The sequence below is a fragment of the Toxotes jaculatrix genome, chromosome 14 (genome assembly GCF_017976425.1).
Source record: "Toxotes jaculatrix isolate fToxJac2 chromosome 14, fToxJac2.pri, whole genome shotgun sequence".
Taxonomy (NCBI): Eukaryota; Metazoa; Chordata; class Actinopteri; family Toxotidae; genus Toxotes; species Toxotes jaculatrix.
In genome coordinates, this window is record NC_054407.1 from 6,971,531 (window position 1) to 6,987,146 (window position 15,616).

At 41.4% G+C, this 15,616-nt stretch overlaps 1 protein-coding gene across 3 annotated transcripts; it reads left to right on the forward strand.

Moving 5' to 3' along the window:
• The first annotated feature begins 2,301 nt into the window (after positions 1-2,301).
• On the forward strand, positions 2,302-13,821 carry xirp1 (xin actin binding repeat containing 1). 3 transcript variants are annotated; one of them, XM_041055299.1, is made up of 5 exons: positions 2,302-2,423; positions 4,678-4,829; positions 5,046-5,087; positions 6,535-11,001; positions 11,435-11,568. In XM_041055299.1, exons 4-5 carry the CDS (start codon positions 6,535-6,537, stop codon positions 11,435-11,437), a joined length of 4,470 nt encoding a protein of 1,489 aa, XP_040911233.1. In that variant the 5' UTR covers positions 2,302-2,423; positions 4,678-4,829; positions 5,046-5,087; the 3' UTR covers positions 11,438-11,568. The 3 variants fall into 3 exon arrangements, with proteins under 3 accessions (XP_040911233.1, XP_040911231.1, XP_040911232.1); XM_041055297.1 differs by having other exon boundaries at positions 6,535-13,821; XM_041055298.1 differs by having other exon boundaries at positions 4,678-4,825; positions 6,535-13,821.
• Positions 13,822-15,616: the final 1,795 nt, after the last annotated feature.

The window sequence follows — 15,616 nt, forward strand, 5'->3', positions numbered from 1 at the left end:
ATGAATTCGTTTACACACACTGGAAGCGTCCCAGTACAGTCCTCTTCTGGTAGCCAATGAGGAATGAAAGTTGAGCATTAGTGCCTTGCTTAAGGGCACATAGACAGTTTTACTTCTCACAAATTCCCCACTGATCCTTGGGTTCAAGCTACAAGCTACATTGTTAATACATTTGCCAATGAATTTGTTCACAGTTACCAAAGCTGTGCTGACTTAAGGAGTATTGAAAAAGAGGAGCATAAACTCCAGGTAGTGCAGCCTTTTCTTTTCTCTTTTTTCATCAGTAATAATATGGCAAATATTAAAACAACAGTACTGTCCAAAAACACACATAAAAATCAGTTTCTACCTTTCAGGTGTCAGAAAGCTGTGTGGATGGTCGATGGAGGAGGCCGGAGAGCAGGGAGACCGCGGCCCTCTGGGGATCTGGAAGAAGCACTAATCTGTCCAGGAGTCGCTCCATGGACTTCCTCCCTCAGAGGGAGTCTTCAGGCACCAGAGCTCTGTGTGCCCTGTTCGAGTCCAAGGCCACCCTGCAGCACGGCTTCCACAGCAGCCCCCGACTGAACTTGATGTCTGCTGGTGACGATGACACAAGGAGAGACTGCACCCTGCAGGACTGGAAATGTCATAACACTCCATTAAAGAATACCACTATTCAGGTGTGTAAGTTACCTACATGAGATTTGTTTTACATATGAGAAAACATTATGTATATATCATAATAACTTTAACAACACTACACAACATAACATTACTGAGAAGGCAGGCCTACATTTTGCCAGCTGGCAGTAGGGTTGACCTGATGCTGGACCTGGCACACAACACAAGACAGCTCAGGTCCCAAACACTTCAGTTAACAGTTCATGGAAACAGACAGTAACAAAACCCCCATACCTTCACCTCCTGACAAAAACACATTCTTCTGGAAGAAACTTGGAGCCAGCATATAGTTAGTTTAGCTTAGCAATAAAACTAGAGGCAGGGGGACACAGCTGGCCTGGCTGTGTCCATTGGAAACCATATAAACACTAAAAACATTGTGTTGTACCTGTCTTCATGATACAATATGTTATTGATCCACAGGGAACCTCCCTGGTGGACGGAGGAAAGGCCATGAATGGGCTCCAAGTGTCTTACGACAGAACATCCAGATACTCACACGGTGAGCAGTGGTGCTGAATTTCATTTTATAGTCACTGAGATCTGATCTGGGCAGATGGGATGAGAGCCAGGGTTCTTTCAAAGGCATGAGGTCACTGTTGTATTTTGGTGCCACAGTTCATAATCAGTAATCCTCACTTTATAGGACTATTGAAATCAAGCCTTTCCAGCCATTAGTGTTTGTATTCCTGTCAGGTCTTTGTTGCTGATGGACTGATACTGAAAAGATATTCTGAGAAATAAATGCAGATTTATTCACCACAAAATGTCAAAAAACTGTGCTCAAGCATCCCCACACATCAAGTATATCACATGAATCTATATTAAGTATTTGAAGTGACAACATGTAAATCCTGACAGAGTTGGATAAACAGTAACCCCTGTGTTCTTTGACCCTGGGAGTTGCAAGGAAACAGCTAAATAAAGACGAGGATGTAGCGGTGTAAATACATAACTATGTGTATGGCACACATGCTTAAGATAGGAGTGAGGCTGTCACTGACGGCTCTGACCGTGACGCAGACCTTGGCCCTCTGAGCCATGCCTATCTGTGTCCTGGAACTGATATCGCTCCAGCATTTTGATGCTTTGACCCTGTGATGTGTCTGGTATGAGTAAGACATAAGCAGGAATTGTGAGTGGACATCTACAGTTTCTCCTGTGAAGTTTCTGAGGATTACTGACAAAAATATAGCGTATTTTCCTAAGCAAAGGTGAAAATAGTTTTCAGGTACAAATTATATCTCAAACACTAAAAAAATGTATTTTGGTCAACTAGCAAAATATATGAAATCGTCTCCTTAGCAGACGTATGTGTGTACCATCTTACCAAAGTAGGGCCTTTATTAAAGTTTTTATTTTATTTTTTTTACTGTGTTGCCCACTAACCACCCACTGACACACATACTGTAGGTCCCACCCAGCGCCCGTTATAGTGGGTGACAATGCAGCTGTGGGAATGAGAGGTGGAGGGGTGCCCCAGTCCCTCAGTGACTAACAGAGGTGATTGACTCAGCCGAGCAGCAGCAGCCGCCAGTCCACCCTCCCAAAATAGCCAAAGTCTTCCACTGGGACAGCGGGCTCTGATAAAAATCAGCTGCCACTGAGGCAACAGGACTAGAAAGAGTTCAGTCACAGAGAGCTCAAAGGCAGAGAGGAGACAGGTTACACCACACATCACAGAGGCCTTGAGAGTCAGTTATCCAACACAGCGGAGATACACAGGGAAGAGAGTGAGGACGACGCTTGATGGTATTTTAGTGAGTATCATGAGTGTTAACTTTATTGAAATGAACAAAGGTCACTATTTAACATTGTTTTGTATTAAGGGAGTATGTTTTGTCCAATGTGATTCGGTTCTTTAGGTAAGAAGAATGAATGTGGAGTGTAGTGAATGCTCTTTACTTTTATCTCAGCAAAATAAAATTCAATTCCAAAATGAATTACAAAAAGAAATGCTTGAAATAAACAGTTTAGGTCTACAACTAATGATTAATTTAATTATCAGTGCATGATTTGGTCTGTAAAATGTCAGAACATTGTGTAAAAATAGCCAAAGTGACTTGTCCCTGTGATAAATGACACAGGAAAGCAGCAAATCAGAGAATATTCAATACACTTATTCAGAGTTCTTGCTTTAAAAATGACTGAAACAATTAATTGATCATAAAAGTAGTTGCCAATTATCTATTATCTATCATCAAATCGTTTCACCTCTGTGATGATTGGCTTTGGCAAAAAAAAACAAACAAACAGATGATCCAGATGCTTTCCATTTCATCCTTATTTCTTTATGAGGGATAACAGAGCTAAACAAGGTCACAAACTTAAGCGTGGTGACTATTTTACTGGTATCTTCATTAAGTCTTAAGAGGCTGTCAGTTTTTCAGCCCCTGTTCATGGTAATGTCTGAAACAGGAGCTCAGAGAGCAGGTTACTCAGTCACTGGCTTTCCTTCTTTCTACTAAGAAGCAGGGTATGGGTTATAAAAACAAAAAAGAGGAATTAAATATGGCTTTTATTGTCCGGTGGTGTGTGCTCTTTGGGGGGTCTGAGGTCCTCCACTATGAGCTACCTTTTGGCATGCAGGTTTTGATTACAGTCTGTGAATGTGGCTACAATGGGCGACAGCTGATGGTGGTGAAGGTGGTGGTGAAGAGCAAATACCAACTGCATTTCTCCATCATTTGTACAGCTGCCAGCGCCCTCACATTACTGTGCCGCTAATAGCTCCTCTTCATTCCTGGAGAATTAACCCAGATCAAACAGATGCCAAAAAGTAATAGTAACAACAGGATTTTACAAATCAGTGCCAGCTATTGATACTACTGTGTGTGGATGTATGGATGAGAAGTGATGAAGCTGACCTCTCGGTTTTGTGGGTGAGGACTTCAGCGGGACGCGCATGGCACTTGGTCGCCTCATTCTGTCTGCTCACCCATCTATGCAAAATGCTTTAAGTCCGGACTCGTGAGAGGCGCCAGCTTGCTGGTCCATCCTTTTGTCCTGTGAGGGCTTAGTGTGTGAAAAGGGGAGGTGTGCTGAAATCTGGCCATTAGTTACAGCTGGATGGCCTGTGCAACACACTGGGCTGTTGACCTCCAGCCATATTGTTACCTATACTGTTGTTATTGTTGAAATACTTTCTGAATTTATCATACCTATCATTTTTGACTAAAATAATTCCACATGGATTCACTGTTTGTTTTAGTAGATTTTCTTTACCAAGGACATTTGCATTAAAAAAAATCACTTCGTTTATTATAGTGGCAACATTCAGCTGCAGGATGAAGCTGAGATCGTTTCTATGTTTTTCATGGGGTCAGGCAGTCGCATTCCTTTGCTCAGGGGTTGATGGTTTGATGGCAGAGAGCTCCCATAAACAATGTGAAAACAATCTGTGTCACTCCAGCTGAGCTAGCAGTTGCTGTTTTTTTTTTTCTCTCTCTCTCACTTCTTGGGTGTCATGGTCAGCCCATGGCATGCAGTTTGGTGCGCATCCCAGGCAGGAGGCAAGCTGTGTGGGCTTATTTGTCTTGTCAGCTACCGGGATCAAAGCCTTCGTAAACTGATTTGTTTGCTACAGTGTTTTCTCTTTAGCACAATAAATCATGCATCCACCAAGCTACTCAAAACCACTCTTAGGATGCCATACTTTAGGCGTTGTGGAGGATGAAATTGTTTCCACAAGTGAACAAGGAGCTACAACCGTGATAAGAAAGGTTCCTACATCACTATAAATACACACACTACGAACATCACTATAAATACACACACACACACTCATAGTGTTATCATTAAAGCGGTTGCTGGCACTAGAGAGTCTGCTTTGCTTATTTTGGGATACAGAAGTATCTGAGTCCTACTTTTACAAATATGTGTCGATGAATCTACAGGAGCAAAAGCAATACAATCAAAACATTATTTTACTACAGCTACTGTTGTTTCATTGAGCAGCTTATTTGTAATTTGGTTACATTTTTCTTGGGATTTACTTTGTCTTTTCTATTACAGGTGATAAAATTAGCCCATCACTGACTAAGGGTGTCTGCCCAACAAGACTAGCCAGAGACAGGATACCCACTTCCTCTTCAGTGAGAGACAGATCGGCACTCTATCTGTCAAGAGCAGCAGCTATCGACTCCACAGGAGGCTCAACACAGTCAGTGAGTTCCTGAAATGCCTCTCATTCCTCTCCACAAACTGAGGTCAAGGGCTTCAGTAGGGAATGACCACTATGCTCTGTCACAATAGAAGCGACTCAACATTTTAAACTTAACCTATTGCATACAGTGCTAATGTACAGTTCTGCAGCAAATAATGCAACTTATCCATGATCCAAACTGATCTAAATCACACTTTATATTTCTGTTGTTCAACAGGAATTCATTGGTACTCCAGCAACAAGGTCCAAAACCAGTAAGGTACTGTAGTGTACTGTTTCATTTTCATCCCTCACAAAAGTGTGGTTGCTGTTAAATGTGTGCTGTGGTAGTTCACTGGTTTACTTTGCTTGCATGACCAAAGATAGTTAACCTTTGACCGAGTACTCAAGAAGCACCATAGATTAAATAAGTTCAGAACAGTTTAGCTGCTTGTTTTACAACATTCTTTTACCAGCCACAGCGTTAACATCGACAGTTACTCATAATGTACTGTATATAAATCTCACATTAATTTCTGCCTAAGTGGACAACAGTGTTCTTTGAAATAGTAAAGTCCAGGTGCCATAAACTTGACAGGATTAGTGTTTTTGCCTCAATTACTGTAACAAAAGATCACGGACACAAAACACGGAGGGCAGATGTCCTTTAAAACCTGAAAATTAACATTTCAATTGGCAATAAATGAAGATTACTATGAGTGCCTGACACATCCTTTTTTTAAGTGTCATCTACTTTCTTCTATGCACAGTGCAGTCTGTAAGTGCAGTATTAGGATAGTGATGCACGTTCCATTGGTTTGGCTCATTAGTCCACTACACTTGATTTGAAATGAAATGATGATCATTAGTACTAACTTTCCCCTTTAAAGTTGCTTTAATCCATATTATTATATCAACTACTGATCATAGACTAGTGAAACTGGTCACTTATAGTAAAGAATGTACTGAGATTTATCAGTAGTTTTCCCTCAGCCTTATGGGGCATCTCAGCATCTTTCAGCTCACTGTTTTGGTTAACTGGCATGCAACTGCTATTATCAGCATAACTTTCAACCACAGTAGGCAGCTGTTTCTTGCAACAAAAAAAAAAAGGGAAAAAAAGCTGATTAGGTTGACCAGCTCCAAATGAATGCTTTTGTTGTTCTGTATCTGTTGGGTCTGTAAATAAGCAACTGTTTTTTTTTGCTTATTTTATCATATTAAAAACTTGATGACATGTCAGTGATGTGTTTGCTGCCCCCAAGTGGACAAAAAATAAGCTGACAAGTTTAAATGAATATTTAAATGAGTCAACACTTTACCTGCAAAGTTGTTGGTTCTATTGCCCCAGAGTCCAGAGCCAAAAAAAACATATTAACCTGCCAAATACTTAAAAATGAAACTATATGTACAAGATTTATATTTACACGTGTTTTTTCTGAGAAAAAAGAGGTTGACCTTAATTTATTAAAGCAACGCGCTGCACTCACAGTATAGGCTGGCTGTCTGGCTGATGTCTGCCTACTAACAGCTATGAAGTGTTTTATTAACCCCGGTGTGACAGAAGATGGTTTGCGGTGAAAAACATCAAGCGAGCATAGAGAAAGGTAAAGTATGGCTTTACTTGCCAAATGCATGCCATTCTACAATTTGCATGTAACTTCACTAATACTGTTTTTGACAACTGAATCCTGACAATATTACTCCCATCTGTTTTTCATTTCAAGATGGCTGACGCAGCCAGGAAAATCACAGTTTCACAATCTTCTCATGATGACGATGACCTGCCTCTCCCCCCACCTCCTCCTGTACCACCTAGACCCCTAGACTATGAAGGACCTCCAGCATTAAGCAGCCTCCCTGTGCCTCCACCGAAAGAAACCTTCTCCACATTCTACGAGCAAAGGCAGAGGAGTGAACTAAAGAGGCTCTTTAAACACATCCACCCAGATCTACGGGCAAGTCTCGATGATGCTGTGGATGATGAGATAATGAAGGCAGTGCAGTCAGAAAACACTCAGGCAGCAGATGCAGCTTACCAGGGTGAAGTGCAGTCCATGAGGTGGATATTTGAGAACTGGACTCTGGACAATATAGGTGATCCTCATGCAACCAAGAAGCTGCTGGATGATGAGGAGTTAAAAGGTGGAGATGTCAGAGGCACATCCTCTATGTTTGAGCACATTGACAGCACCCAACAAATGTCTGCTAAAAGACAGATGTCTGTCAGAGGTGATGTGAGAACATCAACATGGCTGTTTGAGACTCAGCCCTTAGATTGTCTAAATAAGTCAAAAAGAGAAGAAGGAGAACTGGTCGAGGCAGTGCTGAAAGAACCCATTCAGCCAGGAGATGTAACAGGTACCCGGCTGCTTTTTGAGTCCAAATCACTGAGTGACTTGGGACGCTGCAACTCCATAGAAGACCATAGTTTCTTGAAACTGAGATCTGAGCTCCAGGAGCAAAAAGGAAATGTCCAGAAGACTGTGAAACTCTTCCAGGCAGAACCTTGTTGTGCCATCAGAGACAACAGTGGCAATATCCATGAAATTAAATCCATCTGTAGGGAAGAGATCAACAGCAACAACATCAGCACTGCCCGTTGGCTTTTTGAAACCCAGCCCTTGGACCTGATCAATAAGGGAACTGATGGACTGAAAATCATTCGAGGTATATCACTGGAAGAGGGGCACAGAGGAGGAGTTGACCAAAAGAGGTGGATGTTTGAAACTCAGCCATTTGACACTATACAAGAGGGCGTGGGAGTGAACAGGTTTGAAGGAACAGTGGATGAATGCGGAAGAGAGACAGATGTAGTCAACAAAAGGAAGTTTTTTGAGATGCAGCCCTTGGCAGCACAGAAAGGAGATTTGGCAGAAAAGTCCTTGGAAAAGGAAGAAATAATTGGGGGGGATGTCAAGACTTCTCTGTGGCTGTTTGAAACTCAACCCATGGAGACTCTTAGTGATAGCTATGAAGTTGGACATCTTAAGAAAATTGCCCTTTCAGCTGAAGAACAAGGAGAAGTACAAGACAAAAAGCAAATGTTTGAGAGCCGCACAACCGAAAAGAACACCTCATTCAAAGAGCAAGAGATTGAAAGGGGTGATGTTAAGGGATTCAAACATCTCTTTGAAACAATTCCTTTGAGCAAAATAGCTCATTCTGATGAGGAGACTATTGTGAAGGAAAATGCAATTGCTGCAGGAAACATAAAGAGTAATAAAGCCATGTTTGAGACAACACCTTTGTATGCAATAGAGGACAGCTCCGGAAACCTCCATAAGGTCACAACAGTCAGCCGAGAAGAATTCATCAAAGGGAAGGTCCAAAACTATAAGTGGATGTTTGAGACCAAGCCTTTAGATGAGCTTGCAGAGGGAAAAGGAAATGTTGAGGTAATCAAAGGCATCACCAGACAGGAGGATACAATGGGAGATGTCAAGATGGCAAAGTGGCTTTTTGAAACCCAGACAATTGATGGGATCCATTCCAAGTTCAACAAGACAGAGCAGTACGCTGCTGTAGCAGAGGAGCCTCGTAAAGGTGACGTCAAGACTTGTAAATGGTTATTTGAGACACAACCGATGGACATTTTGTATGACAAATCAGAAAAAGTGAAAGATGAAGAAGCCATTGACAATACCAATGTCAAGTCCATTACTTGGCTATTTGAATCACAACCTCTAGACAGCATCAAAGATGGTGAGGAGTACAATTTAAAGCTCTGCAGCACCATACAGGATTCCGTCAAATCAGAGGTTGGTGTTCAAACAGTCAAACACCTTTTTGAAACAGAACCCTTGGACAGAATAAGAAAGGATACTAATTCAGAACAAGACATGAGATGTGTCAGCCAGGTCAACTTTCAGTCAGGAGATGTCTCACGAGTCAAAGAACTTTTTGAATCCCAGTCCCTCGATGAAATAGGATCTGAAATGTTGACAACATCTGAAGAACAGAACCAAGGTGAACACATTGAAAAAGGTTCTGTGCATAGATTTACTTGGATGTTTGAGAACTGTCCCATGAACCAGATCAATAAGGACAGTGATAAGGCATGCATTCTGACAGCGAGTGGTCCTGAGAGTGGTGACGTCCAGAACAAAAAGTTTATATTTGAAACCTCCTCATTGGACAGAATCCACAACGAACCCCTTGAGCAGAAGCTGGTCTCTGTGGAAGAGCCTGAAAGTAATGTAGATGTGAAATCCAGCACCATGATGTTTGAGTCCCTGCCACTGTATGCCATCAGAGACAAAGAGGGGCAGTTTCATGAGGTGACAACTGTAAAAAAAGAGGAGGTAATGAGTGGTGACGTAAGAGGAGCCAGGTGGATGTTTGAAACAAAACCACTCGATGCCATCAAGGCAGAGAATGAAGTTTATGTGATCCGAGCTGTCACCCAAGAAGATGTCAAAAAAGGAGATGTCAAATCAGCCAGATGGAAGTTTGAGACGCAACCTTTGGATTCCCTTACCAGCAGAGAGGAGCCCTCTGTCAAGGTCACTGAAGACTTTGGAAGCTGTAATGTGCAGCTCAATAAACAGATATTTGAATCCGAGCAGCCATGCAAGAAGTTTGTGCGAATGGTAAGTGTCACTGATGTCCAGCATGGTGATGTCAGAACCTCCACTTGGCTCTTTGAGAATCAAACCATGGACAGTCTGAAAGGGGAAACTCAGGAGCAAGATCCAGTAAAAACAGTCCACAGGGAAGACAGCCAGAAAGGAGATGTGAAACGCTGCACTTGGCTGTTTGAATCTCAGCCACTGGACAAAATCAATGAGCCCGAGGACACGTCAAAGCAAGGTGTTGAGGAGGAGATACCAAAAGCTGATGTGAAGTGCACTACCTGGCTCTTTGAGACCACTCCCCTGGATAAAATCACTGCCAGCAGTGTTTCCGACACCCTGACATATCTATACCAAACGTCTTTTGTTCACTCAAGTGGCATCGTAATAGAAGCAAATGAGAACAGAAATGTTAACATGGCTAAATATCTGCTTGAAAGCAGTGAAGGTGTGCAAATCCAGAATGAAGAGGTTGTTGGGGGTAACATCAGAAACATCATGTTGCAACTCTTACTTAAACCAACCCTAAAGCCCCAAGTTACTCTTCTTAGAGAGGTGGAGAAGGGTAAAATGAACACGACAGTAGTAGAACTTCCAGTCTACCAATCAGCCACAACAATCAACCTCGAGAGGGATCAAAGAATCCAAAACATCGTGCAGATGATTGATGAACTGCTTGTTCAAGATAAGGTTTTGAAAAAAGGAATCATAATGCAAGAGACAGCAGAGGGACAAGCAGAGATGTTAGTTTATTCACTCATCTGCAACTATGAAACCAAAACTGAGAGTCAGGTTATAGAGAGGGGAGATGTAAAGTCAACGATTGGAAATCTTTTAGCTACTGCCAACAGTCAGAGGACTGCAGCATCATGTAGAGTGGATGAAAATGAAAAGGGAAATGTGAACTTGTACAAAAGTTGCATTGAGAAAGGAGATCTGACCTACCTGAAGAGTCTTCATACTGAATTGTCAGGAGACGAAGCGGATGGCAGCCTTCTTGCTAAAGAATGGACTGAAATTGTTCAGGGGGACGTGAAAGAAGCAAAAAGAAGTCTCTGCCAGCAGAAAGAGCAGGTAGAGCGAACCATTTCCGATGTTTTGCCAGGGGATGTACAGAATACCAAAAAGGTTTTTTCATCAGAGTGCTCTTTCAGTGTGGAAAACTGTATTCCAAAGGAAGAAATAGTCCCTGGGGATGTCCTATCAGCAAAGCAACAACTTGCAGTAAAGCAACCTGTCATGGTAGAAAGAGAGGAAATTGTGGCTGGGGACATCAAAGCGACAATGCAGTCATTAGAACGTGCAAAGCAACTGAGCATGTGTGTGGAGCGAGAGATCATTAAACCTGGAACTATCTATGATATGGATTTATCAGCCGAAAGTCCTGAAATAGAAGGAAGCCAAGTACAAAAAGAAGTCATTATATCTGGAGATGTGAAAGCAGCTAAAAAGTCCCTTGAAATGGCTAAGCAGCAAAGCATGCATGTGGAGCGTGAAGTCATTGTTCCTGGAAAAATATACAACCTTAATGTCACAGCACAAGAGGAAAGTTCATCAGCAGTCATGCAATCTACGTGTTCGTCTTCCTCCAGATGCCAGCAAATCAGGACTTATCCAAAGGTTAGTGACGCGGTGAAAGATCAGGAAAGCCATGTGTCCTTTGAGGCTTGTCAAAAAAGCGCAGTTTTAGTCAGTAATTGTGCAGCAGAATCACTGCCACTATTTGTAAGTTATGAGTGTAATGGCCAGACAACAGAAGATGAGGCAGAGGAAGTTATCAGAGGAGACGTGAAGGCAACTATTAAGTCTCTGCAGAGTGCAGCGACAGAGCAGAAGCTCCTAGGTAAAGAAGATATTGTAAGAGGTAATGTTCAATTGGCTCTGCAGTCTCTTGAGAAATCTAGTGTAAATGTATCCAAAGGAGACTATAAAGCTGCAATGATATACAGAAACTCAGGTAGGACTTGTTCAGGGAGGAGCAAGACTGTTCACAAGCAGTGTGTTGTGGTGTCTATGCCTCCATCTGACACAAAATTGTCTCCTTCAATTTCAGTAACCTGTGAAGGACAACCATCTATTACAACCACAGAAACACCCAACCCTGTAGCAAATGGAAACTCAAAATCATCCACCTCTGAGAGTGTAACTCCACCTCCTCTTCCTCAAAAGACTAGTGAGAAACCACAGGAGCAGAAGCCAACTTTACCACCAAAGCCACAATGGACAAAATCAGTAGTTGTGAGGGAAACACGTGTTCCACATCCTCCTGCTCCCGAAGTTTCTTGCCCCATCAAAGACAATGGAAAAACTGCAGTGACTCCTCCAAAGCAAAACAAACAGTTTCCTATGACCTCTACAGATAAACTGCAAGAAAACAAAATCAATAAAGAAACCTTACGTGAAACAGACCACCAAAAATGTGTTGATGAAACAGTGCAAGATTCAACTCAAACAAATGAACATCTGCACATCGATTCAAAGGCTCGGGAAATTATGAAGAAAAAGAAAACACCACTTACAGAGGAAAAAACAGATTTCCATGTCACGAACAGCATGATGGAAATGGAGAGAAATGTAATACAGAAAATTAATGCAGCTGAGGAGATTCAGATGTGTATGAGGAATTATGCAGAGGACGGTAAACACGAGATGAACATGAGCTTACAGGCTGCTCTAAAGAACTTTGAAAGAAGGGAAAGGGAGGCTCTGGACAGAATAGTCCCTTTGTTACCCAAAAAGGTGAAAGTAATAAATAACAGTGACGATAGATATACCAACAAAACTACTACTCAACAGTGCAAATCAAATCCTGAACTTCACAAAAACAAAACACAAGATAGCAAGACTGATGTGCCAGCATCGGAGACCAACAATCAGGTTGACACAAGTCCTTTACAGCAAAATGACCTCAGTGAAAAGCATCAAAAGCTTGAAGATAAAGTTGTTCTTAGGGAGAAGAAAGGAAAAGAGACAGAGGATGAGCGGCGACAGAGGCTTTCTGTCCACAAGGAGGAGATCATGAAAGGAAATGTGAAAGCGGCCATGGAAATTTTTGAAAATTTGAGAAAACGAGAGGAACTCAAAGGGATCCTGTCTCAGGTACAAGAGATGGAAGGAGAAACCAGCAGTGTTGACGTTAGCTCCATGAAGACATTATATGAAAATGTTCCTGCTTGGATGGTTACACCAAACCGACATGCTAAGCAAAGTAAGACACAAGAAAAGAAAGTTGAAGTAGAGACACAGGATGATGATTTAGAAAGCATCTCCTCAGTTGAGACTGCATTTGAAGATCTGGAAAAGGCAAGTAAAGAAATAATGAATCTGAAGGAAGAGACTTTAGCAAAACTTCTTGACATTGAAGAGGCAATTAAAAAGGCTTTGTACTCTGTCTCCAATCTAAAATCTGAGGCTGACATCGCAGGCTTGTCAGGACTATTTGATGAATCTTTAAAATCTGAGCGAAACCTTCAGCCCGCCAACAACATCAGGAAAATAAGTATTGTGTCAAGCAAGACCAAATCGGGTCAACCCAAAGAGATGACTGATGTGAATCTGCAAACTGTTTCAGATTCAAGTCCTTCCAAGCAAGAAGTGCCCAGACAAGTGCAAATCAAGCCACTCATCAGACAGTCCTCTTCCCAGTCCTCTCCGTCATTCATCTCCATTCACTCAGCTGCCAGAAAACCTGCCGAACAACCAAAGTCGCCCATGTCAACATTTAAACCAAAAACAGAGGGTAGTTCTCAAAATTTCCATGATGCAAATAGGGATCTGGGACAGGAGTCTGCTGCCGAGTCCTCAAAAAAGGGTCACAGTCCTGCACAACGCAAGGTCAGTGTGATCGAGGTGAAAACTGTCCCAGAGCAACCTGCAGGTATAATCGGCACAAAGACTGTCAGTGAAACATATGAGGAGAACGATGGCTTTGGCAACGTATTTCTTTCCTCCATGACTTCAACATTTGTCACCAAACAATCTGACGCTAAATCGCCTGCTCTGTTTGAAGTAGTTGCGAATCCAACCAGATATGAAGTCATGACATCCCCATTGATGCGAAGATCTGGTCGCCCTTTTGAAGACAAGGTGTTGAGCAATGCCAAGGAGGAGGGCACGGTATTTGTAACATTTAGCCAACCAAAAGAAAAACATTAAATTACCCCGCAGTACATTTCCCAGTCCTTTAATTTTAGGAAAGCAGTTATTCCATTTGTGTATTTATCACATTATGTTTTAATTAAAAGGTTTTGTTGGTTATAAAACTGATGATCTAAATCATAAAAAATGTTGACTTTGAATTGAGAAAAAAAATGTGTCTTATAGATTTTATACTGTAACCTCATGAAAAAGTGTTCTTTTATTAAAGCTTAACATATAGTTGATATTGTATGTTCTGTTGTGTACATTGTGAAATAAATGACAGTTTAAAAGATGTGATTTTAAAAGGCAATTTCTATTCTTTATAATGGTGCATCATTATTATTCCTCAACAGTTTAATACTGTAAATTATTATGGAGCGAACATATCATCAACCACTGAGGTTACCATAAGAGTGCCACTGGCAGGTTGGCTCACAATCACAGAATTTACAAAATTCTGGGAAAAAAAAAAAAACAGCAAAACAAACAGTCCAGCATTTTAGGAAATAGCCCTAATTCCCTTGGCAGAGAGTTAGATAATAAAATTGATACCACTGTCTGTCCACTAAATATAAGTGAGCAGCCAAATGGCTCAACTTAATACAAATACTGGAAACAAATAACACAGATGGCTTCAATAGCTCTTTAGCTTAAGCCTCATGGTTGTTTACTTCACTGAGAATCAAATATTGGTGCATTTTTTGAGAGCAAGTAATTGCATCGTAGGTGTCTGGTTAAACTGTCTGGTCACTTAAAGTTACGGCACAGCCAATCAGAAATTCTGATCATCAACAGTCATCATCAATCATAACAAATTATTTCAATATAGAAAGACAGCTGGAGGAATAAAAATGCGACAGAAACGTCCTATAAACTGCTCAACTTGAAATTCTGTTTTCCTTAAACTGAATTTGTTTTCATTACAATAGTTCCAGTCACCTGCCAAGGAAATGTGTTCTGCCTGTTTGACACCTGTGTATCCAATGGAAAAAATGGTGGCCAATAAACTTATCCTGCACAGAAGATGTTTCTGCTGCAAACACTGTCAGAAGAAGCTCAGGTGAGGTTTTTTTCTTTGTCACAGTATGAAAAAATTTCTCAAATCAACTGTTGAGTACACTGAAATCACTCACTGAAGCTGATCTGGTACAAATAACAAATCATATGACAAAGTCAACAATATCTGATTTAAGATTTAGTTTAACATCGCAAAAGACTTTGTTTTTGTTTTATTTCAGCATTCACAACTATTCATCTCTTTATGGGGAGTTCTACTGCATTTCTCACTACCAACAGCTTTTTAAAAGAAAAGGAAATTATGATGAGGGATTTGGACACAAACAACATAAAGACCGCTGGCTTCAAAAAAATAAAGGAACAGATGAGCCCGATGCCTTGTCCACTCCCAAAACTACTAAATCCAACGTAAACACTTCTGATGGCCCCAGAGAGTTCTCTACTGGTGTGCTTGTTACAAAGTCATGTGTAAGAGAGCCAGCATATAACAGTGGTGCTGATGTTAAAGGCAAACTGAAAATGAGCTGGCCACCAGAGAAGAAGAATACAGGCGTTAATCAGTTACAGAGGACATATACACCAGCTCTGAAAAATAAGATACCTGACACTGGCAATGCAGATAGTTATAGGTTGAGATTTACAGAGTATCAGAAAAGTGACAGGAACCAACTAAAGACCAACCTTGGTGGAGAAATGAAAGATAAGGGGGTCAAGGAACAATCAAAGACAACAGGATTTAACTCAACTGAGTTGTCTTCTGACAAACAAAAATCCTGGAGTGATCCAACCAAAGTTGTAAGCGTCCAAAACAGCGTCTCTCCGACAGTGCTCAGCTTTTCTTCGCCCTCAATGGAAAAGGATTTTACTGTCACAAACCAAAAAACAGAGCAGATAAATGTGGCACCCACCTCAAAAACAAACCGTAATCCAAGAGGTAACAGGCTGGATACTTACCCAAATAAAGCTAAGAAATTTGTACGATTTTCTCCAAATGTTGACGTGGCTCAGTATGACCAGACCTCGGGACCTGAAAAGGAAGAGTTCTCAGATCAGTCTGAACCGAAACAAGTGAATAAAT

What these genes read in the sequence shown, in the direction of transcription:
- xirp1 (XM_041055297.1), top strand. Translation starts at nt 6,535, where the DNA reads ATGGCTGACGCAGCCAGGAAAATCACAGTTTCACAATCTTCTCATGAT.